The sequence below is a fragment of the Caloenas nicobarica genome, chromosome 2 (assembly GCF_036013445.1).
Source record: "Caloenas nicobarica isolate bCalNic1 chromosome 2, bCalNic1.hap1, whole genome shotgun sequence".
Lineage (NCBI taxonomy): Eukaryota > Metazoa > Chordata > Aves > Columbiformes > Columbidae > Caloenas > Caloenas nicobarica.
The window spans coordinates 28,094,345-28,119,582 of record NC_088246.1 but is presented as its reverse complement, the minus strand read 5'-3'; the positions used below and the strand labels follow the sequence as shown (position 1 = coordinate 28,119,582).

Here is a 25,238-nt window from a genome sequence, read left to right as displayed (position 1 = left end):
CCACCCATTCATGCCCTAGCACCAACTTGCAGTTCTTCCTTCTCACCTCTCTTCCCTTCACTGCTCACGTGGACTCAAGAGAAAGCAATTGTATTTTTAATCAGATTATTATTTTTTTTATCATCACGTGGTTGAAACCCAGAACCTGGAGTCCTTCTCTGAGTCTGCTGCAACTTAATTTTACCTTTCTTAAACTGGGGAGCACCAAAGCTATGGGCAGGATTGCAGATGATGCCTCAGCAGGCCCCTGAGCAGCGGGTTGCTCATTTCTGGAAGACCTGACCTGTGCCCAGTACTTCTTCACTCACTTCATGCTGGCAGTTTAGAGATCCCACCACCATCCAACTCCACGCTCCAGCATTTTTCAAATTGCATGTACCCACCTAGAGGAAAAGATGTGCTGCTCAAGTACAACCTCACATACATGAACCTCCATTTTTTGCTTTTAAATCTCACTTTCAAAAATTGTTTCAATTCCCAAGGTCCTTCAAATCTCAGTGCATAATCTGCCAGCATACTAATTAACCCTCCCAAAATTCATCAATGGTTTCATCACCCTAATTTTAATATTTGCCTAAGCAGATAAGATCTACTCCCTGTCTAAGAAAATCAGTTCTCTTCTCAAAACCACCATGTTAGCATGACACGATTTGGAAAGTTCATCTTGCACTTTTAAAATTTCTCCCTGCTTTCCACCGCCCCTTAGAATTTGTTCTGAAGTTTCACCTATGGCCAAAGAGAGACCAAGGATTCCTATATTTTAGAACTAGACATTTTTCACATTTTAAAAACATCAGTATGATATCTGCTATACCTGGGTATCAATTCTCAAATGGTGTTACTTCCTATTCAGAAGATTGCCTTAGAAAGTTGAAGGCAAGTGTGAACTTCTGAGTGGGCTTTTCTAGAACCCTGAAATAGAGATCACTTAATTGACTTTATCCAAATCTGGAATACATATTTATCAAAGTCATGGAAATTTCTGATTTCCAGGTTACCCTCTCCCTTAGGTTTTTATTTTCTTTGTACCTTCCTAGGTTAAAAATCACTGCCCTTATTGAAAACTGATTTCTTATACTTCACTCTGGTAAGGACAAAGCATTGAATAAACATGTGTGCTATTTCCTTTGAGATTTTCACTGCTGTTCCTTGGAGCTGATTTTGAAGCCAGACATTCCACCAAATCAATCTCGGGTCATCCTAATATCTTTTTTTCTTGGTACAGAATGGCTGCAACTCCTTTTTTCTTATTTTTCTATTTGTGTGTTTATACTGTTGGTCTTAAAGTGTGCAAAGACCAAGACTGACTTTTAACAATTCTCAGCTAAGATACACTTCTTGATTAATAACCTGACATTGTTTTCTCAGTTCTTCCTGCTGTTTTTTGCAGGATCTCCACTTTTTCCTAGCAGCCTTTAGGAGATAAATGACCATGCAATCAGATGCTTGAGTCTTTCCAGTGTTTGAAAGATTCCAATACTCTTAACATGTTTTATTAAAACAGATTCTCTTCAGATTTTCAACTATTTCCTATCTGAAACTTTACTCCAGACTTAATGATTTATTTAGAATTTACTTCTGTGTAAGATTTTTTCGTTTTGCTGTATTTGCAGGTGAAAAGGCCTAGCTGTAGAAAACATCTCCAAACATTGACTGTATATACAGTGCCAGCACACCCTGCTTCTCCCAGATCTTGTCAGACCTCCCATCTTCAATGTGGTCAAACTGAGTTTCTACTACAATTCTCACAATCAAAAGATTGCCCCACATACTCCAACTTCATATTAAAGGCTACACGCACCACTAAATAAAACCGAGACTCCAGTCATCTTAACAGACTAGATCCTTCTTTGGAAGAAATTAAGGCAAATGCATACAACAGTTTCACAAAATTGATATTTTAAACAACATACAGACTGCACACTTCAATACAAAACTCTGAACACATGACTAGCTCTGTTCCTACAGTAATGCCCAAAGGTTATTTGGATCTTCTGCACAGACAACTTGTTGGATATGCATCTTGTCATTTCACGTATGAAGACTACTGACACTTCTTCGTATGAACACTTCTCAAATACACATTACTTTTAGAACATGCATGAGTTAATTACATTTTTGCCCATGAGATATTTTTCTCTTCCAGATTAGAATTCTCTCTTGTTCCCCTTGAAAAGAACATGAAGTATTTAAAATGTATTTTCTAGTTTCTTTGTGGGGGAAGAAAACACTACAAAGAACATTACTCAGGGCAGGGTATCAGATACAACAAAGGAGCCACTGAAGGTGAAATACCAGAGAAATCAGAGTATGAGAGAAAGTATGTGTAAGGGTATTCCACTATCAATTGCCACGATTAAGCAAACACAGTGATCAGTTAAGAACGAAAATTTTAAGACCTTGAACTGAAACCTACTTCTGTGAAGACAGCTTCTCCTTTAACCTGGCAACTTCCCAACTAATGTGTAAACCTAAGTCTTATTCTGCATTCTTCAGCATTTAACTGATATTTTTAGAGTCACACTGTTCGAAGTCTGTTCTGGGACACTCGGCATATATCTGGGTTTAATTTTTAATGAGCAAGACAACTCTCCATTACTTTGAAAACAGAAAGTTAAGGTATCACGTATAACAGGAAGATTTTACATAACATAAGGCATACTGGATATGGAGGTGCAACACCTAGCTGCAGAGAGTCAACACTGCAAAGCCACTTGGGTTTTGCAATGTACTTTGCAGGGCTCCAGACTCCCATAAAACTGATAAGCTGACACATGGCGCTGAATTTAAGCTGACTCCATGTGCAAGAACTGCACCCACCAAACCCTTCCAGAGTACCACACTGATACCTGCTATAATCATCAGCCTCTTCTAGTCCTATCTGGCCAATGAGCTCTGCAGTGATGTGCAGAAGGAGTGGTAGTGAGACCATGGTAAATACCTACGGAGACCCATAGGTCTTGTAGAGCCACTCACTGGTTCCTCCATGCTGTGTGTCTCAGTGGCCCAAGTTCTGGTAACATGGTGCAAAACTTTCCAAGGTTTATCTGGTAACATTTCTGATCCAGCATGCGCAGAGTGCTCCATCTAATGAAAGCACCTGTACTGTTAGCCTTGGAAGCTGTATGTTCGCAAACCCAAGCATTTATATCTGTACTTAGGTGACATGCTCCCAAACAGTCAATGGCCGACTGCATGTCATACTTTGACGAAGTGGGCTTTGTATTTATGGTCTAATTTCTGCAGACTAGGATTAATAGAATTAGATAGTAATGGAACACTGAATAACCAGAATTTGTTTTCTGGTAAGAACACATTATTTCCAAGTCACAGTTTGGCTTCCAAATGCTGACAGATGTCAACAAATTATTAACATTTTGAATTTTTTTAGTACTGCAGCCTAAGCACCTATACTGTTTAGTTTTTTTCTAACCATGAAGCCTTTAAAAGCATGTAGATATACAGGTAGCCCAGCTAGCCGATCTTCACAAAGTATTTCTATCAGAACTCCAGAATAGGCACTGTACACTGAAACATCACAGACTGAAAAGTACAGGATATAGCAATACCCATTTTGCCATACATTTAATTGGTTCACAACCAAGCGGTTACTGTTACAGAAAATATTTCCAAAAGACAGATCTATACTTACTAAAACAATATTAGAATTCATTTAGCTACAAAAATGAGTTTCAAGTTTGCAGTATGAACACCAGTGATCTTGGAATGATCCGTCAAGCCAATTGGATATAAGTGTTAATTCCTGAAATTCAGAAGTGTCTACAACTAATCTCATTGCTTAATGACTGGTGGTGAGAATGTGAGAAAGACAGATGAAGCTAACCTTGTTCAAATAGGCGACTGGCACTGTTCAAGGAATGAGACACTTAAAATTATTATTCCAGTTTAGATTATATTTCAAGACACAGTGAGAAGAAAATATTTATAGTGGATTTTAGCTTATTCAAAAACCATGACAGAACTACTATCATACCCTTCTTAGTCACCACTTTCACGAGCAAAACAAAAGACACATTCTTCCTAAAGAGGAAACAAACTGTCTAGTTTGGGTAAAACTAGTTTCAGGTTGTGCAAAACACCTGCATATAAGAACCAGTGTTGTTAATCACTCATTTGTATTTGATTCAGAGAATAACAACCATTGCAAACTTAACATTAGCAACAGTGAAAGTTAAATCCTTATAAACACCAGTGTCTGTCATGATTTATTGTTAGGGCACATACAACACTAAATAAGAAGGTCTAACCAATACAGTACCTTGCATTAAGGTTTCAAAACTCAAGCTCATAACATTTTATAACCTACTGGGAAGTATATACTGTCTCCAAAGCATCAATATGTATTATAGAAAACTAATTAAGAGAGCTACTACTACAAAAAATGAAAACTTCCCAGCAAAACCATCTTCCATTGACTCAACACCAACTGATTAAGTTAATCTCTATTTACAAATTGTTTGTGCAGGAAACGTATTGCTTGAGTGAAGACACCCACACCTTCTGGGTCCCCCCCGCCCCCCAATTAGAGAAATCTAATCTGTTTTTAACAGGGTGATAGTCAATAGTTTGGTAGGATACAGCAGCAGCAGCTAATAAGTTGTGCAGATACCAAAGGAGCAGGAAAGGTGCGGAAGAGACACAACAGGACCAGGGCAGAGGCAGTGTGATAAGGCCAGAGGGCACCACTTGGCTCAGCTGGGCTGCCTGCCCCACGATAAGCTTCCAGTAGCTACATGCCCTCTTCTGTCCTGCTAGCAACAGAAGACATAGTCTGAGCAGAGTCATCACCAGATGGTCCAAGTGGACCACATCAGGGAACAGCTCTGGTCCTAAGTCCATATTCACACAGCTGGGAAAACAGGAAAGGGTTCCCAAGAGAGTGTGTATTTCAGTTTCAACCATGGACGAGATCCCAGCTTCAGAAAAAACAGGAGTTGGAGAGACTGACTCGCTATTCAAAAGGACTGATATTACACACTGTATCACAATGCTTTGTGCGGTGGACATACCATACAAGTCTCCCTTTCAGTATCCATCAGCTATTTTCAAGCTTTGCTTTAGGATCTAATTTCTGATTCAAAAATAGCAATAATACAAATTAGCAGTGCTGAACTTCAGGGTCAAATCAGGAGGGGAAAAATTAAAGGATAACTGAAGAACGACCTAATTTGGGAGAAGCAAATACACACTCAAAATGTAAGAATTAAATTATTAAGTACAACCACCTACTTTCCTTCAATCTAATCTCTCATTCTCTTCATTTTGCAATTGCCCACACCTTAAAAATGGTGACATGAAGGAAAACAGGATAATCTGAGGCTGAAAAGTTCCTGAGGATACATCCCTTCTAATGATGGGATGTAATTATTTTACTTGGCTGAAAATGCCTTAAGCCATTGTTTAGGCGTTACAGGTTTACAAGGGAGGTGGCACTGAGAGAACTCAATGCACTTAAATATTAACATTCAAACAAGGTGATAGTCATTAACAGAGTTACCTACCTCAAGACTTGAGCAAAATTTTCCAGTTAAGTCTCTTTACTGCAAGGTCCGTTTTTTTCCTCAATACAAGATACTCATCAAAAAATGCAAGTCAATGTTTAAGCTCATTAATATTAACAACTTTGCTTGAACATATGCTAAACCCATGAAGAACTAACTATTGTGTCACGTGTTGGCAATGCTTTTCTCTACTGAAGATATTGCCAACCTATTTATACAGGAACTTTCACTTTCCACTGTGGGAAAAAAAAAAAACCTCAACTATTACCTTATTCAGATGATTACTCAACTGATGAAGTCCCACTAAAAAAGTATTTCAAATATTCACTTGAACTGAAACACTGAGGAGCATATACTTTATTTCCAAGTGGTTTTGCATTGTTACAACTACAGTTTTCAAGTCCAGTTTGAATTGAAACTTGAGAATTACTGCATCAGGGGTTTTTTTATGATAGTATCTATAGTAGTAGCATAAACTCCATTTTAAAAATAACTAGCTTACCACTGTGAATTTTAGCAATATGGCCAAGCTCAACAACTCATTATGTGCCAGCCTATACTTGGCAAACTGACTTTTTCGTAAGATTCTGCAATATATTCACTTGATCTACCCTCCCTGCATTTTACGACAGATTAAGAACCTCCATTCACCCCATCATCATGGGAAATAGAAGGACAAAACACAGGAACAATGAATTTCAGAAACCAAACTTCAGTATTAGCCGCTGTTTTGCTATACATGAATATTGGCAAGTAACTTCAGTTTGGCTAAATATAACATGCTAATACTTGCTTACATCCAAAAAAGAGGAACTAAAGGTCACGTAGTGATTTTTTTTATATATATATACACACACACACATATACACCCACACACTACATATACAAGTTATTTTTGCCATGGGACAGGGAAGTGCTTCCTTAATAGCTAATGCCCTGCTATGATATCATTCAAGTTCAATAGAGAAAACACCTTTCTATTTTTCTCTCCTGCAGTTGTTTTAACACCTGAAAGAAGCTCAATTAGTTTGTCTTATGAAACACATTTATTAAGGACATATAATATACTATTCTCATTTCAAGTTATGTTACAACATTTTACTAAAAAGCCTTTGAGTTCGAAACAACTGGTTCAGATTTAGCCAATGTCTTTTATTTCACCATCTTATATTTCAATGAAAGCTATTTTGGGAAGAGAGAGGGACAAAGCTGGAGCAAAACTGGTTTTACCATACAATTATGGGAATACTGCTATTATTCAGGCATCAGGAAATAGGAAGCGTCACAAAAATTACTTCCTTACCTACATTTGTTAGAAATAAATGAAAGATCTTCTTGATCTTTAGTATAAACGCTTATGATGCCAAAATACTGGATGGCTTGAATCCAGGATATTAAAATAGTCCTGCCTTTTGAAGTCTGATTTTTTTTTAAATGCTGATATCCCTTACAAGTCCAGAGATCAGCAATATTGTCTTACTCCACTCCTCACTCCACTCGCATAACATATACACACTTATTACTCAGAACTGGGTTACGCAGTTGTTTTGCATCTTTTTTAAATTCCTTTCTCCTACTAATGTTGGCACTGCTTCAGGAGTTATTTTGGGAAGTAAAAGATATTGGGAACCCTTTACAGCCAAATTGATTACAATATTTGTCAGATGTCTTTAAAACTAACCTTTGCCTCCAAAATTTGATATGGAAAAAGGTTCATACTATCAACAATGTTAAGTGAAAGTTAGAAAAATATGAAGCATAATATTACGGTACCACCAGAGTTAACAGTAAACAAATCATAGCATTTGATGAAAGAAATAGTGGGCTTGAATCATACAGAAGTCATTTACACCCTCCTTGTATACAAAACATCACATACCAAGTGAAAAAACAAACTAAACAGGAAACCCACTCTCTTATATTTATATAAGCTACTTTACATAATAACAGAAACTACTGATTTTATCCAGGTAAGAAAGAAAACAACCTGCTTTTTTTCTGTAAAACATAAATGCTCACGAGTAAGTAATATGTTTTGCTTGACCAGTTCAAGGGATTTTTTTCATTATTATTGAAATGTTCTTTGTCATAAACCAGGCAGCTTCACATTCTGTTGGTGTTACACTTATGCAACCACAGATGTATCAGATATATTCCCTCTAAGAAAACCATGCGTTGTTACATTCAGCCAGACACTTTTTAGATCGACAACTCTCCAAAACATGAATACAGGCTATGAAAACGTATCTACTAGTAAACAACAAACATGTTTAAGACAAGACAACAGGAGACGACTCACACATTGCAGGTTTATCCTACAATATCAAAAGTTTTTTTCTCCCTTTTTTTAGCGCCTTGGAATTAGTAGTAACCAAATGTAAGTACTGGCATTGAGGCTTTCTTAAGAATTACAAAGCCCCAAATTTACTTAAATATCATCAAATTCTTAAAGTTTCAGTTCTAAACACACAGCGGTTTGCTGCAGAACAGAAACATTTACGGCACCCTAGAAGGAAGGGAACGAAAAGATGACAGAAGAAGAAACAGAGCATGCTGCTTTCATTCATGTAGCAGTGATGTCAATGCCTGCAATGGTAGTTGCTCTGACCTGTAGAGGCTCAAAGCTGATTCCTGTTTTCACAGAAATCTCCTTTATAAAAAGAACCTCTGGCAAATCACTAAAATACCCACAACAAAACAGCTTAGTAGAATAGCCAGTTCAAGAAACCTAAACTGGAAAAGGCTGAAAGGAGGTAGGGAAAGGGCAGGTGTCTCAAGAAGAGAAAAACATCTATCAGAATCATAAGCAGTCTCCAGCATGAGCATATTCGCAGAACAATCCAAGTCAGGCTGCCGAGCCAAAGACAAACAGATCTGCACTGGTAAGGAAAACAACAGGATTATACACAGAACCTAAGCTCACATTTTACAGCAGAGGGAAATGGCTTTGAAAAACTAAAAAAACACCAACACACACCACCACAAAACTTAATCAAGTTGCTTCCCCAAGACTTGCATACTGATAATAACTATAAATAGCTGGAGTAGCACATTGTTTAACAAACCGCTGCAAGATGGTCTATGTTTGAAAACAGAACATTTTTTTCTTCCAAGTCCTCCATTATTACTGCAGCAGTCCTCTGGTTCAGCAATTTTCTATATACTACTACCACACTAAAGACTACAAACATCATTTTTAGCATCCATACATCACATCCTAAAATGGTAAGAATGAGCAGAGAAACAAAGACAAAATCCTGCCCCACAGCATGCAATTATATTCCAGACTGTGTAAGAACAGCTCTAGATTTTAGGGGGCTTTTTGGTAACCTTGTTTCATTTGCAAGACCGCAGAAATAGGCAATCTTATTACCCTCGCCTGCTAGAAAATGGTGCCTGTATTTCGGCAAAATAAAGCTGTTGACGTGTGCAATTGTGGTCATTATTAGGGCGATCACGTTGTTTTCATTCATTCATTCAGGATTTGCTAGAGGATGTCAGCTTCTGCAGCAGCAGCTGGCTTGACCTGGAGGATGGGGAACAAATTCCTCGCAGTGCATACAGATTACAGGGTGCATTTCTTGACGGACCATTTATGATTTTATACATCGCACTCATTAAACCAAATCAAGCCATATATGCTGCTAACGCAGTTTACTGTGAGGCAAGCTCCAACAAGTTTAATGATGGAGAAGTCACTCAGTACTAATTTATAGTCTGATTTATTAAGACTAAAAAAGCCCACAGATGAAGACAACTGAAACCACTTTCTAAAATTAAGATTCCCCCTCCAATAAAAAATTCATACACAATAATGAAATACTTCTCAGCTTTGCAGTATCTTTCCATGCTTGCAGGTAACTGCCCACATTCCTCCCTCTCCAATACACCTTAAGCGTAGACCTTTAATACACTGCACCACTACAATGTTTTCCTCCGGGTTCCCACAATTAAATAAATTTACAGTATTCATCATCAGCACCATCCCTATCCATATGCACCGACTTTTTTGTTTTGTCTAGTTTCTCATTAGCATTCTCCAAAGGTTAAAGGAGGAAAAAATGAAATCTACATTTAGTATTTCAGACAGTGGGAAAAATATGATCTTTAGAATTTTAAACAGAGCTTGAATGAAGCAAAACCACCGAAGCCCAGTTCCATTTTCCAGCATGCAAAAACTTCCACATGAACAGATGATGTTTTGGAGAATAAGTTATTAAGGATCTCTCATCAGATTATAACACAACAAATTTGGTCATCTGAATAAGCACAAATACTGTATAAGGTAAATTATCTCCATGCGTAACTGGCAGTGACGTTTTGCTCATTTGCAAAATGCTGCCCTTGTCCTAGGACTGTTCTGATGACAGAGATTTGCCAAAGTTACACATACTACAGATTGTAAGGTTTTACTACACATTAAAACTGAAAGGGGGGGTGGGGAGAAGGTAGCAAATTCCACGGCTACAAAACACATTGGCAACCAACACAGACCACAATTTGCCACAGAAATGAAACACAGCAAGACTTAAGCAAGGGACAGAACAAGTGAGGGGTATTGAACCACATAAAATGTTCCCAGAAAGAGATTATGTGCGATACCTGATAGCTACAGCAGGATAACATAAAAAGTGCATTTAGTCTGATTCATTCAACTGCTACACTGATGGGGAAGGGGGGAGGGAGGGGGAGGTAAGATGGCCACTGCCACTTTAACACATTCAATAATTTAACAGACAACCTGACGCAGGTTAAGTTGGACTTGCTGGGAATCAATTTTAAATTTTAAACGTTACAGGCCTATTTCGGCTACATTTGGTTTGGTTTTCTCTGGTTTTGGTGGTTTTTTTGTTTGTTTGGGGTTGGTTTGGGGGTTTTTTTACAGTCTCAAGGATTCAGTATTAAATATCACAAGAAGGCAGACTGTATTATTTGTTTTTAAGCATCTCAACAGGGGAATTTCCTTTCTGTTTTGGAGTCTGTACTTGGAAACATTACATATTTAAACTTAAGATATTACAGAAATGTAAGCCTCTAAGAAACCAAGCTCTGCAGAAAGGAAGCCCGTTTGAGGCTCGGTTTTAGCACACAGTTAAGAACTTGGTTGTGACACCCCAGATATGCATCTAAACCATTAACAACCCGTACTAATAAAACTACACCTGTAGACAGGGAAGCGGGTTAATTTTAGCCTCGTCCCTCTATTGCACACACCCCCTCGCACAGCCCGTGCGCAGGGGCAGCAGGGAGCCGGAGCGCTGCCGCTGCCCCCCGGCCGCTCCCCTCCGCAGCGGGGCCGGGCTGGGCCGGGGAGCCGGGGGGGTGTCGGCGCTCGCCCCCGCCCCGCGGGAGGCACTGCGGCCGGGGCTGGCAGGCGGCGCGGGGGCAGGACCGGGCTGTTTTTCCCAAGCTGGATCTCCACCTCGCCCGAGGAGGAGGATGACATTTAAGGGCTCGCCACCCCTCCCCGGGGGGAGGCGGCGGGACGAGGTGCTTTCCGCCCCTCCACTGCCTTCCTGGCAGGGCAAACGCAGCCACGGCACCTGCCCCGCTGCCTTGCTGAGGGTGTTTTAAGGCTCAGCCTCACCTCCCCCCGCCCCGCTCTCTGAGACTCCAGAGGGGCTGCTCCCGCGGCGCCGGCAGCCCCCGGGGCTCCCACCCCCGCCGGCCCAGGGAGAGGACAGGGTGTAAGCCCCACCGGGGAGCTGGGGAGGGGGGGCCGGGGGTGCCTGGGGGCAGGTCGGCCCTGGCCGGAGTGCTTCCCGGGGGGCAGGGTAGCGGGACGCCGGCTTTGTCCCGGTGCTTTACCTCTGTACACGGGGGAGCTGGGGCTCCGTCTCTCAGGTGAGCTGCTCCTCCTGCTGCTGCCGCCGCCGCTCTCCGGCGAGCGCCGCTGCCTGCCCTTCACCCTGCCCGGCTCCGCCGCGCCGCCTCCCGCCGCCAACGGCGGCGTCGCGCTGGGTGGCGGGGGGCTGCCTCCGCCGCGACCCCCGCCACCGCCCCCCAGCCCGGTATTGCTGCCCACCGAGGCAGAGGGGGACCGGGTCGGGCTGTGCTGGTTGCCCCGCAGAAGCTGGTACGGGACGGTCGCTCGGATGGGCTGGAGCAGCCGGCTGGTCCCCGCCGCGCCTCCCCCGGCGCCGTTACCGGGGCCCCCGGCCGTGCCGCCGCCGGCGGTGGGGGACCCTGCGGCGCCGCGCCTCATCCTCTGCGGCGGGGGCTGGTGGTGGGACGGAGGGGTCTGCGAGGAGCTGGACGAGGAGGACATGGCGGGGATAGGCGGGACCCGGCGGGTCACTCGCTCCGGCGGCTGCGGGGGGACCGAGTTCGGCCCCCGGCACCCCGCATGCACCGGCCGCGGCGGGAGGAGGAGGAGGGAGGGCGGAGGAAGGAGGGAGGGGGCGGGGCAGGACGGGACCAGAGCTTCACGGCCCGAGGGAGTCTCCGCGCCGCCTGCCCAGCTGCCCCCGGCGCTTCCTATCGGCGACGGCGGCTGCTCCCACGCCAGGCTCCGGCCATTGCTGCCCGCCCCAGCGTCGTGGGCACCGGGGGCGCTGCCGAGCCCCGCGGCCGCTCACATCGTACAGCGCTGCCGGCTCGGAGCGGTCGGCGGCGGGGCGCGACGAGGGCGCACACAGCCGGAGGGAGTGAGATGGAGAAGGGGGGAAGCGCTCGCAGCCAGCTCCTGCTCCTGCCCCCGCCAGCGCCGGGGAGCTGCGGCCAGCACCATCCGCGCCCCGCGCCGCCCTGCCTCCGAATGGCAACGCGCAGCCCCGACGGGCAGGGGCGGCAGGCACGCTCGCCTATTGGGCGCCGCCGCCGCGCAAGCTCGGGTTCCATTGCCCAGCGGTGCCATCGCTCGCGGTCCTCAACCAATAGGAGGGCGGCGCAGCGCGGCGGGGCGGGCCAGCCGGCGGGGGAGGCGGGCGGAGGGAAGTGGGATGTGGCAGCCGCGGGAGGGGCGGGGCGGGGCTGGCGGGGCGGGAGGGGGCGCGCGGGTCTCCCCGCCGGCACGTGGCGCGGGCGCCCCGCGGAGGCGGCGGAGCGGAGCGGGGGGCGGGGGCCCGATCCCTGCCGTGCGGAGCCCTCGGGAGCGGCCGGGCCGGGACCGCTGGGCTCATCGAGCTCTTCCCTCAGCGCAACGGGCGGTTTCTCCCCGCGAAGCTGCCTCCGCCCGGGCCGCTCCGCACAGGGGTGCGCAAGCGGCCCGGTAAAGATGGCCTCCTCCGCTGGTTCCGGGGGAGAGACGCGGCGGTGGGATGCCGGAGCCCGCGGAGGGTGTCGGGGAGGGGTGGGAGGGGAGGGCAGCAGCCCCCGGGGCTGCTCAGTGCGGTACCGAGGTGCGCTCTGGAGTGCGAAGTTGACTGTGCCAAGATGCTGATTTAGTACTAACTGAAGGGGGCGGGTGCTCCGAACCAGGCCCCGCGGTACCCCCGGTCCCAGGAGACTCTCCACCCGCTTCCTGCGCTCCCATGCGGGGAAAGCCCAGAACTGGAGTCAAAGTTACCTGCCGTGAAGCGCGTTCCCTCATACGTGACTGCCAAGCCTTTACAATCATTTTACTAAAAGATCAAGATGTTCTTCAAATTCTATTTCATATAAGCGTAAATGGAATTTATAGGAATTTTTTTTCGTAGTGTATGTCCAAATCCACACTTCAGTTAATGTCGAGAGGAAAATGAAAAGTTTTACAGTGATACTAAGAAAAGTGCTTTTCTTCTAGGAGAAGGAGCTCCCACTAGATGAACTGATAACACGAGACAGTGGGACAGAAATAAAGATGAGTAGCTTAATAGCTAAGAAAATAAATGTCTATGAGATCCAAAAGATAAGTTGAGCTGAGTCCATCGCGAGAGCAGTGTTTATGTTGGATCTGGACAAATAGGGTGCTAATGGACGTGAAGGAAAAATGCAGTGAGCCTTGCTTTGTGGAGGAAGCCAGCTCAGTGTGATGGCCTCTCAGATTCAAAGTGCAGGCTTTAAGGGAACAAAAAGGACATAGAAAGTAGATAGAAGTAGAATGGCTCATTTAACAAGCTATATTCTACTGTGTAAGATGCTGCCTTTTAGTCAATCAGTAAGCAAGCAGAAGTGTCACAGAATTAAACGATATCCCTTGTACTCTTTTTTATTATATGAGAAACAATAATGATTTTCTTGTAGCACACTGCAGGTTTCTACACTTTATGCTTCTAAAGCTGTCTGTACCTATCCTTATCCCCTGGTAGCCCAGGAACCAGTCGATAGTCCCAATGAGAAACTGTATTCTAGGAAAATACATCTATTCATGGGCTGTTAATGAGACTTTGTTTGCACTAGCACCATGTGATGCGGTCACCGTGGTTATGTTACAGAGAGAGTTGGAATAATACACCTCACATCCACATGAACACGTGCTCGGGCAACAAAGCCACTTGCATAAATTAATTTTAAGAAACATCACCAACCATGTATTCTTCTGTTAGTCCAGTCTTTTTTTTTGTCTTTTTTTTTGTCTTCTTTTTTTTTTTTTTTTGCCAGCATGAGCTAAATTTGTTTGTATTACTGGTGTAGAGACTTTCCCCCCAAGGATTTTGCACTGCGCTTAATCACAGCTTATAAAGTCTATCTAGTTTATTTTTTCTGCTTCACTGCACTGGGATCAAAATGGCTGGAAAGCATTCACCTGTAGAAGTAATCTGCCCACACTAATATCAGGTAGTGTTTTAAACAGTAAGCACATTTTCCTATATCTGTAACTTTGACACGTAACGTTGCTGATAGAATAATGTCTTACAGACTGAAATTCATTTGGTGTCAGCTGAGAGAGAAGATGCATCTTCGACTGGAACAATGGCTGATATGTTGCAGCTATTGCCAGTGGTCAGGGTTACATCAGATTAAAATGAAGATGAACTAGTATAACTCTTGAATTTAGCTGTTTAGACACTATTCTACAATCCTTGCAAATGCTTCCATCACATTTACCCCCATCAAAACACGAGATTCTTGAATACGAAGAATAGATGTATAAAGACAAAGTAAACATGTGACACACAGAAAATCCCACAAGCCCCAAAACAAAACCAACTCCGCAATCCATAGGACATAGCGGTGTCAAATGCCAGTAGCAATTCTTCCTTCCTGAGCGAACTGAGGACCATGCCGTCACCTTGCAGTCTGAACTGAACTGACACATTGCCTGCGTTGCCTTCAAAGCAAGTGAAGAAGAAAAGATCCACTGGGGCTGTTTCCAGCAAAACTGTGACCAGACACAAGAGCTGCTACAGGGGAGACTTTGCTCCCCCAAAAGTTATTTCCATCATTATCCCTTTTTTAACTAGAATTAATATACATAGTATAACAACATCACACCGTGTGCCCAGGAAACACTGATTTCGGAAGAGATGAAGAAAGTATTTTTCCATATTTTAAAGTGGTATGTCAACTGCTGAATTTTTCATTATGTTTTTGGTCTAGGTTTCTGAGTGCTTCCCTCAGGTAATAGCATTGCCCTGTAATACTCAGCAGATGTAACAAGAAAAGTGAAACAAAAACTGAGCTTCTGTCAGAATCTTCCTATCTTTCAAAAACCCATGTTTGCCTTAAAATACCTTGAGACAACTTTTCAAAAGCCACATAAGAGGCATTTCTTGCTTCTCATTTCCATTTTAAGAAACTACCTTGTCAGATGGCATGTGCTTAAGGGAGTTTACGCTGGAAGTAACGGGTATTTCTGAAACCTAAATCCTTTCGGAGACACAGAGATCCTTAGCACAGCCTCTGGGAGAGGGATCCTGAAAACAGTGGAAATTATACATCACAGCAGGAGCATGAAGGCAAGCAGATGAGCTCCAGGAATGGGGCAACAACAGGCAAGTGTGGAGCAAAGCTACACACATCTCTCCTACTGTTATCAGTTACTAATGGGTTCATTTCTTGGGGGCAAAACCAGGTTTATTTGAGTGACATGAGCCATGGAAACCAAGACTGTTTAGGCAGTCACTAGACATGGTGCAATCCTAGTCCTTCGTTTGTCTCTACTTGAAGATTTTAGAGAGGAAGAACTTCAAATCTGGACATACCTTTTGTTTCTAGGCACTTAGCTGGGCATAAGGCCATCAAGACTCTGCTTTCAGTATAGCTACCTGCTTGTTTCATTATTTTTATTTCTCGCTTATCTCCCTCTGTCTGTTTTCTTTGCTGCCCTTTGCTCATTCAGCTTAGAAACAAGTAATTTGTGGCTGTGTCTGAGGTATTCACACAGGACCTATCACAAAATAGTAATGAGAAAGCGTGCATTTATCTTCACATATCTTTGGATCCACTCCCTGTATTTCACGTATCTGTAAAGAACATACAGTTGGAAATATTACATTTGGGAAGAGAGAAATAACGAGATTAAGTACTTATATCCCAGTAATATTCTGAATCAGATGACCAGAAAGCATCAGCTGCTGCTGAAGACTAGAACAACCCCAAGCAATCCAAGGTGCAGGTCTCAAATGATAAAACTGGGTCTAAAATAGGCTTGTGGCTGTGCGCTTGCATCACCCCTAGGCAGGAATGGGAGGCCACCTGTAGTTAGGGCCCCCTTGTGAAATGCTGCTTTCTGCTACTGAGTAGCTGTGCTGGAGCGGGAGTGGAAAATTTTCCTAGAAAATGTCTCTCTCAAGGCTTGTTTGTTTAGCTTTTGGCCTGTTTTGCCTTAAAAAACGTTCTAGCTAGAACAAGCAAGTCATGGGAAAATATCACAGAATGTTAGGGATTGGAAGGGACCTCAAAAGATCATCTAGTCCAATCACCCTGCCAGAGCAGGAACACCCAGATGAGGTTACACAGGAAGGCGTCCAGGCGGGTTTTGAATGTCTCCAGAGAAGGAGACTCCACAATCCCCCTGGGCAGCCTGTTCCAGTGTTCCGTCACCCTCACTGTGAAGAAGTTTCTTCTCAAATTTAAGTGGAACCTCTTGTGTTCCAGCTTGAACCCATTACCCCTTGTCTTACCATTGGTTATCACCAAGAAGAGCCTGGCTTCATCCTCATGACACTCACCCTTTACATATTTATAAACATTAATGAGGTCACCCCTCAGTCTCCTCTTCTCCAAACTAAAGAGCCCCAGCTCCCTCAGCCTTTCCTCATAAGGGAGATGCTCCACTCCCTTAATCATCTTCGTTGCTCTGCAATGGACTCTCTCCAGCAGTTCCCTGTCCTTCTTGAACTGAGCGGGCCAGAACTGGACACAATATTCCAGGTGAGGTCTCACCAGGGCAGAGTAGAGGGGAAGGAGAACCTCTCTCGACCTACTAACCACCCCCCTTCTAATACACCCCAGGATGCCATTGGCCTTCTTGGCTGCAAGGGCACAGTGCTGGCTCATGGTCATCCTGCTGTCCACCAGGACCCCCAGGTCCCTTTCCCCTACACTGCTCTCTAATAGGTCATTCCCCAACCTATACTGGAACCTGGGGTTGTTCCTGCCCAGATGTAAGACTCTACATTTTCCCTTGTTATATTTCATTACATTTTTCCCTGCCCAACTCTCCAGCCTGTCCAGATCTCGCTGGATGGCAGCACAGCCTTCTGGCGTGTCAGTCACTCCTCCCAGCTTGGTGTCATCAGCAAACTTGCTGATAGTACACTCAATTCCCTCATCCAAGTCATTGATGAATATATTGAATAATACTGGTCCCAGAACTGACCCTTGAGGCACTCCGCTAGATACAGGCCTCCAACCAGACTCCGCCCCATTGACCACGACTCTCTGGCTTCTTTCCTTCAGCCAGTTCACAGTCCAGCGCACCACCCGATCGTCCAGACCACGCTTCCTCAGTTTAGCAGCAAGGATGCTGTGGGAGACTGTATCAAATGCTTTACTGAAGTCAAGGTAGACCACATCCACCGCTCTGCCATCATCAGTCCACCTCGTTATGTCCTCATAAAAGGCTATGAGGTTGGTCAAGCACGACTTCCCCTTGGCGAAGCCATGTTGACTGCTCCTAATGACCCTCTTATCCTTGATATGCCTTGAGATGGCACCAAGGATAAGTTGTTCCATCACTTTCCCAGGGATGGAGGTGAGGCTGACTGGTCTATAGTTACCTGGGTCCTCCTTCTTGCCCTTTTTGAAAACTAGAGTGACATTTGCTTTCCTCCAGTCCTCAGGCACCTCTCCCGTTCCCTAAGACTTGGCAAAGATGATGGAGAGTGGTCCAGACCCGCGGGTGCATCCCATCTGGACCAATGGATTTATGGATGTCCAGATTGCTTAGTCGCTCCCTAACCCAGTCCTCATCAACTAAGGCAGACTCCATTGGCCTGCCTTCCTCTGGGGCCTCAGGGGTACAGGGCTCCTCAAGACAGCCATATATATAAAAAAATTTCCATATTCCATTTTCTAATCTATGGAATTATTTTTACTACAAGTTCTTTCTGACAGCTGGATGCTGCCTTCGTCTATCACACTGCATCTTCTCACAGCTCCCAAATGTTCAGTGGCACAGATATGATCTCCTCAGATCAGCTGAGCACTCTCTGTCCACAGGCTTCTTGGGACTTACCTTGTAATGGTGCCTTTGAATTCTGCAGGGCTGCCGATACAAAGTCATTATCCCCACTGCTGGTTTTGTTGACACCAGGGAAGAGGTTGGAGTTAAGAAGTCTGGGTGAAATGCAGAGGAGTGAGAAATGAGACAAGATATTATTAAAAAATGATAATGAAAGTGTTTGGGAATGGGGTAGGAGGGCCAGGATTCAGGCACAGAGAATAAAGGAGAGCAGGAGCCAAAATGGGGCAGGTAGAGGCAGGCAGGCAGCATTCAGTGCCACTCACAGCACTTTCAACTCATGATGACTTGCAAGTCTCTACATGCCCAAGTTGTCTTCCAATAACAAAAGGAAACCCACTACCGAGGACTTACCTTCACATTGCTGATCATCCAATTTAGGGCCAAACGTGGTCAAGTGTTAGATTTCCTTTCCTCATGTCTTTGTTCTCCTGGAGATGAGGAAAAGGCATTATGTAAAGGAATGTTAGACCTATGGAGTCAAACACTATTCATACTAGGCCAAATTAGTATTTATGAATACACACAAATGAGAAAATGTTAAAATTAAGTTTAGCATCAAATTTCAGCAAAAAAGTATTACAGTGCTATCTTTTTAGTCAAATGCTACTTGTTACTTTATTTCATTCAGCATACCGGTTTGTTGCTATGAGCAAGTTCTGTGTAATGAACGAGCCAGGAAACTACAGAATAAGAACCGTAAGATTTTCCCTTAAGAAAATTGGATACCACTTTGGATAATTGTCCTTTTTTCCTGTCTGCCAGGAGCTTTTTTCGTGATACTGAATAACTCACTTAAACCAGAACCTGCCCATTAACCATTACTTTTGTTACAACAAAATCTTATCTCATCTGGAATCAGACCTGCTGCTACATCCTCTTCTCCAGGAAAACAGGCCAACCACTTGGGACTTTTGAATTATGTATTCCTTAGGCATTTGCTTTAACATAAAGGCAAACATTCAACTCACAGCTAAACCCACCAACCCTTCTTCTTTCCAGGCTTCTCATTCAGTCTGAAGTTTTTCTTTCTATTCACTGATACAGGTATTCCCACTCAACGCTTTTCTTTAGCCAACATCAGCCGTGTCAGACCATACCCCATGAGAAACTGAGTTTTCTCCAGCCTGCAGCCCTGCCCTACGTTACTGTTTTGAGTTTAGTCACTTGGCTCAGTCACTGTCTCCATTCCATTCCTCAGTTCATCATCTGGGAAAAAAAAATCTGCTTGGTACAGCTGGGACTAAGCCCAAGTCCTTTCACAGCGGTAGTTGAGGGCTTTTGCAGGTTTGTTTTCCCTTTATTCCATTTCTAGGCAATCAATATGAGGACACTTTAGGGCAGATTTCTGGGGTTGCTGAATACCAAAGTGAAGCTGATTGATATGGTGCATTAAATTAATGATATTGTGTAAAATGGTAAGTGTTCTGATAACCTGGGGTGTCAAAAAGTAATGGACACTTCTAGTGTTTTTTACTTTAATTTCTCTTGCCAGTATCTTATCTGTAAAATATCAATAATAATCACTAAATAATGCAACACTTCATTTTGCAAGGACATCATAAAAATAATTCTTCATATTTATAAAACACCCTCATGCTACATCATAAAACCATTTGTGAAGAAACATATTATGTTTTCAGAGTAGCTTGGGTACTCTATGGTGTCTGCAGCAACAGTACCTTGAATGGAAAAGATAAAAACAGTAAGCAAATACCAGACACAATTTGAATATATTGTTATATTTATTACTAATCATACCAAATATCATTCATGAAAGGAAAGGCACCATTTCCTGTGAGCAGTTACCTTAGTGAGGATATTAGGAAAGCACAAACGTGCTGTATAGTACTTTGATTTATATAGCATTTTACTTTTTAAATGAGCAGTGTCTCTTAATGGGGTAGATTTGAAGCCATTATGATCCATCAAAACAGTTATAAGTGTCTGATAGTGAAGTCCCTGACATCTCTCTATTAAGATTTCTTGACTTGGTCTATATCTGCTTTGTTTTTTTCTGTTGTTTTTGATCTGCATTAACCATGAATGCCCCTATTGGTTCCCTATCTGTCAGGTTTATCCTAGTGTTAATAAGAGTACATTTTGACAATACTGATGTAAAAGGCAAATCTGAGGGTTTGGGAACTCCGACATCCGTTTCAGAGAGTCTTTCTCTGAATTTCTTCTACTGTCTATTTATCCTACTTTACTGTTTCTCACAAATAAAGCCTTGTTCACCACCATCTTTCTTCCTAGGCACAACAAACAGCACCAAACTTTATTTGGAGCTTGTCACCACTATTCCTTTACCAGCCAAATGGGATGCTGTTGAGTGACACAGTGGACTCCACAACCACTACGGGGAAGTAAATATGCTGTCCCTACGTCTTCAAAGCAGTAGAATATCCTCTTGTTAAGTAGATTTTGCAGCCTGGTAAGACAAAGAATTTTAAAAAATGTTTTAGAATGCCACATTGTTTAAAGAATTTTAGGTTTCACGGCTCTGTAAGTGACATACTCTTAATAAAAATGTTCCATTTTGAGACCTTCTGTGGATGCAACAGGTTATGAGGCCAGGGCAGAATCACAGCACGGAGACAAAATGCTGGAAATAATTATTATTTCCAGGCAGGTAATATATTCATCTGTAAAAGAAATATTTACTTGTAAATGTGGTTTGTTGGTGTGACTGCTATAAAACAGGCTTTAACAGTTCACCCCATGCTAATTTGCATACAATAAAAGTGCATTTACATAACACCAAGGAACAAACCTGTAAAAACAAGTGAGCAGTTAGCTTAAAACTGTACCGTTGAGGTGGCATGGTATTTAAGTGAAATATATGATGCATTTCTGTTTTAAGTGCATGTTTCCTTGAGTTTGTGGGTTCATGTCACGGCCTTAATTGCATTTAAAAGCAGGTTTGTGGGTGTGAATTTCCTTTGTAGTTTTTACATCCCAAACTAAAATAGAATGCTAAACTTAGGCATCATTAGAAGAGAGACAAAGAAAAGGTAACTGCTTGTAGGTCTCAGCAGCTGGGATAGTCTCCCACAGGGAGAGGTGGAAACCTTATTCCATGAGTCATTTAATACCAAATAAACAGAGCATTGGAGAATAAATTGTAAGGCATGATTTTTTGTTGTTGTTCATTGACAAAGGGAGGGTGACTTGACTTACTGGAGCTTTTGCTTTTTAAAGTTGTGTAGTAGTAGAAAGCATGGTCAGTATTATGGATATAGTTTTTATTTCTCCTTGTAATTTTGGTTCTTGCTGTAATGGTAATATAGCAAAGGCATGAGTAATTTTAGTCCCTGCACTGTGAAGTAAAACTTTATTTGCAAGATCAAGCCCTCAAGAGTTGCTGAAATTCAGGATCCTCTTAGAAAGTGGCCATCATATAATTACATGTTGTTTTAATTATAGTTCCATAAAAGGTTGTGCATGCCCAGCTATCACAGGTCCTACTATTAAATGCTGCACTTTAGTGACAAAGCTCTGAGGAAGGCAGCTGAGTAAGTTGTGTCTTCTGCTCTTGGTGTCCCATGGAATCCAGGAGACTGATAGAAGGCAACAAATAACCCCTTTGCATCAGTACAGTAGTAGCATGTCTGTAATCAAACATAGTTGTGGAATCACCACCAGTCAGAGCTGTTATAGCCTTGCTTGTAATCAAGAATAGCATTATTACAACATTTATTACTCTAAAGAATAATCTGAGATTTATGGGTCCTGGGAAAGAAAAGCATTATTTGGCAAATCTATCTGTATGTGCTATTTGCTCAGAAAAAGAGTTCTTTCTTTGAGAGATCAGGACAGTTCCAGTGAAGTACATCTTCAGATTCTTCATAGTCTTAAATGACAAAAAGCCCACACATTACCTGAAGAAATTCTTTCCAAGCTTGTCATCTGCGAACTTGGAATGACCAGCCAGGTAGACGTGGGCGCACATAATTTCCCTGCTGCTTGAGATGTTAGGTAACCACTACTAGTGGAGATAGAACTACTACATTCAAATAAACAGCTGAAATCAGTGTCATCATGAAAAAACTGAACTCTTTGATGTAACTCTTCAGTTATTATAAGGCCAGGATGAAATGTCTCAAGGGGAAGAGCTTTTCCTGTAGTACTGAGTTACAGGTTTGGTTCTTCCAGTAGACAGAATATCTCTATTATGAGAGAGGGAATGTTGAACAGAAAGTGTAGTTAGAAAAAGTATATGTGAGACAACGCACCGTAAGAAGTATGGAGAAAGGGAGTAAGAAGTGCAGTTAATCATGCAAGTGTAGAAGCAGCTGTATCACTTAATTTTGGAAAGGAGAAGAGGGGAAAAAAGAAATTTTTTGTGATTTCTTAGCTCACGAGTGGGCAGAAGACAGCTCTGAACTGGGAAGTGGAGGTAGGTGAGAAAGGAATGGAAGAAGCAGCAGCTTGTTACCTTAAAAATGTTACCTCAAAAGGTTTGGAAGCTAATTAATAAAACCACCTCAAAGCTCCCCAAGGAAATTGTGTGTTTTGTTCTACAAGCTACACAGGTGATCTGTAGAGTTGATCTGGAGGGCACAAGAGCTGACACGGGCTACTCCCCATACCAAGCCTCTGAGGTCAGGAGAGTCGGCTCCTCTGTTTGTGTATATGGCGACAGTTCTGCCAAATACTTCTCGGATACATCAGCTTTATCGGTGAGAAGGATCTGGGCTGCCATGCAAAGATAATCCTCCCAGTGGTGTGTCAGGCTTGAGGAAGGATGTGATTATCATTCCAGAGGAATGTGATGTGAACCTGTGCCTCCCATGCAACCCAGTGGTGGCAGATCAGGGAGGCTTCTGCTCTTTCTTCCTTCCTTTCTCTCTTTCTCTTTCAGCAAACAACTTAGCTTCATAATAACACCTTTCATTATGCACATTTAAGATGTCCAAAGCATGAACCAATGCCCCCCCGGCACAGTGGTCCTTGGAAATGGAATGGATCTCCAACGACCATCAGCAGAGTACTAGGTAGATGGGTTTCCCATCTTTGGGGTGCTTGGATGGCTGCTGGCTCTGATTAACATCTCACAATGACAGGTTTTCTGTGAAAACGGTCTAGCGGAGTCTTTCACCAGACCGAAGCAGCTCTGCTGAGCCTGGTGTTTCAAGACATCTCTACCAGCCACAGCCTGGGACACACAAAGCTCCAGGCCCATGTAAGGGTGATATTGCACTTCCACACCTTTGATTGAACAGGTCTTAAAGATGGATGGTGCCTGTTCTGTCACTGCCGGCCCTCATCTAATAAAGCCAGGTGTCTGATCCCACAGGTCTCCTGAACTCCTGTGTGACCTTCTTTTTTCACTGGGAGGACAAGCACAGCAAACACTAGATGGGAGAATGGCGATCCTTTAACCACATCGGGCTGTGCTTATTTATGGGTCATAACCCAGGAAGACAATATTTGTGTTTGGGGTTTTGTTCTGGTCTTGTTGGTCCAGTAGCAATGACAGAGTTGAGTCTGGAATTTAGTACACAAAAAAATACAGAAAAGTAAAGCCGACAAAACTTAAGATTAAACAAATAACTACAGCATGACAACAGCAAGTGATCATGATCTTTTAAAACCAGATAAATTTCTGTACCGAAGCCTCTTTCCTCACTGCGGGCTGCATAAAGGAAGGAGCAGAGGCAGCTGCAACCACCTCAGCTTTGGAGATGGGGCTCCCGATAGTTGGTCCTGCAAGAAAACACCTGGCCAGGCTTAACAAACATTATTTTCTAGAATGTTCCCCAAGCTCCGCTGGCAAGGAAATATTTTTGCCTTAAAAGGGAGAACATAAAGAGGCAGTTCTCAAACAGCACATGGTTTGACTTACAAAAGCTTTCCTTAAGGGCAGAATTAATTATATCTCATACAGATCTATTATATATTTGGTTTATACAATTATAAAGCATTATGGTTAATTAGTTGTGGTATAGCCTCCTGAAGCAGAATCTAGTTAGAGAATAAGCAAAACGCTCAGTCAGCTGCGACAGTGGTTAACAACTTGCACTTTCACGTCACCTTTCACACTGAACTCTCTTGAACTGATTTATCACTTATGCAATCCAGTAGGCTTGACTTTTATATTTTTGGGGTTTGTCTTGGTTTTATATAAAATTAGAATATGCTGATCTGAAATGGCCTGGCATTTCCACACCTTTAGAAACACATTTCAAAATATTCCCTAACCAACTTTAATTCAACTGCTTTTACCGTTTACTGTCACAGCACCTGACTTACTTAGTGGTTAGTCATGATCCTATTATGTCTGTCATTGCATATACACAGAACACAAGTACTTCTCTGTCCCCTTTTCCTCTCCTGACATATGCATCTCTGACTGCCAGCACTGGGAATCTCTATCTGCCTCACTATCCTAAAAATAGGGGTGAAATCCTAATTGCAAAAATATTTTTATTATATGGAAGTGTGCAATACTGCATAGGATTTGCTTTTCAAACTATCTTTTTACATTATTTTAATGTGATGAAATTACCTGATGTGCCACAGTATTAATGCCTCAAATCGTCTGACATCTTCGAACTTAATTACATTTTTGCCATCATATTATTTAGCACTGAGTCTTATTGTTGTGTATATGCTGCTACAGGTATCTGGGGAGAAAAAATGGTTTTGAAAATCTCATTAGTGTCACGAGAATAGAGCTAAAAAGGAAATAATAAAATTAGTATTATTTGTTTTGTCATGGCATATTGTACTGGCTACTGTGCTCACCCCAAAAGGCAGTTCTTAAAACAAAAAATCTTTTAATATTTATAAGAGAAATTGAAGTAAAAAAACAAGAAAAAAGTGAGGAAGAGTGAAGTTAGAGCATGCATTTAGTGTAGACTAGATATCTGTACTGTGAAATGTGGCACATAACGTATTTTTAAATCTGCAAATAAATTAAAAAGAGCACTCTCCACTGAAAATGCCACAGACTGATACCAATTCTGTTTCCTGCGTGCATCATGGAAGTAGTGGGATTTGAGATAACTTTGAAGGAAGGTTGCATAGGTTTTTTAACAGTCTATTTTGGGGATAGTTTTCTAGAAGAAAGCCTGAAAGACATGTATGAAAGAACTTCTGACAGAAAGACAAGTCTGGGCAATAGAAAATGGCGTCATCAGCTTGGAACAACAAACGGCACAGTA

At 42.9% G+C, this 25,238-nt stretch overlaps 1 protein-coding gene across 4 annotated transcripts in view; it reads right to left on the bottom strand.

Annotated features, from left to right (window-relative positions):
* Positions 1–12,232, bottom strand: part of GLCCI1 (glucocorticoid induced 1) — a 56,099-nt gene extending 43,867 nt beyond the window's left edge. For all 4 annotated transcript variants that reach the window (XM_065627607.1, XM_065627608.1, XM_065627609.1 and 1 more), the window contains exon 1: positions 11,331–12,232. In XM_065627607.1, coding sequence (XP_065483679.1) covers positions 11,331–11,790 — 460 coding nt within the window. In that variant the 5' untranslated portion in view covers positions 11,791–12,232. The remainder of the gene's footprint in view (positions 1–11,330) is intronic.
* Between the last annotated feature and the right edge of the window lie 13,006 nt (positions 12,233–25,238).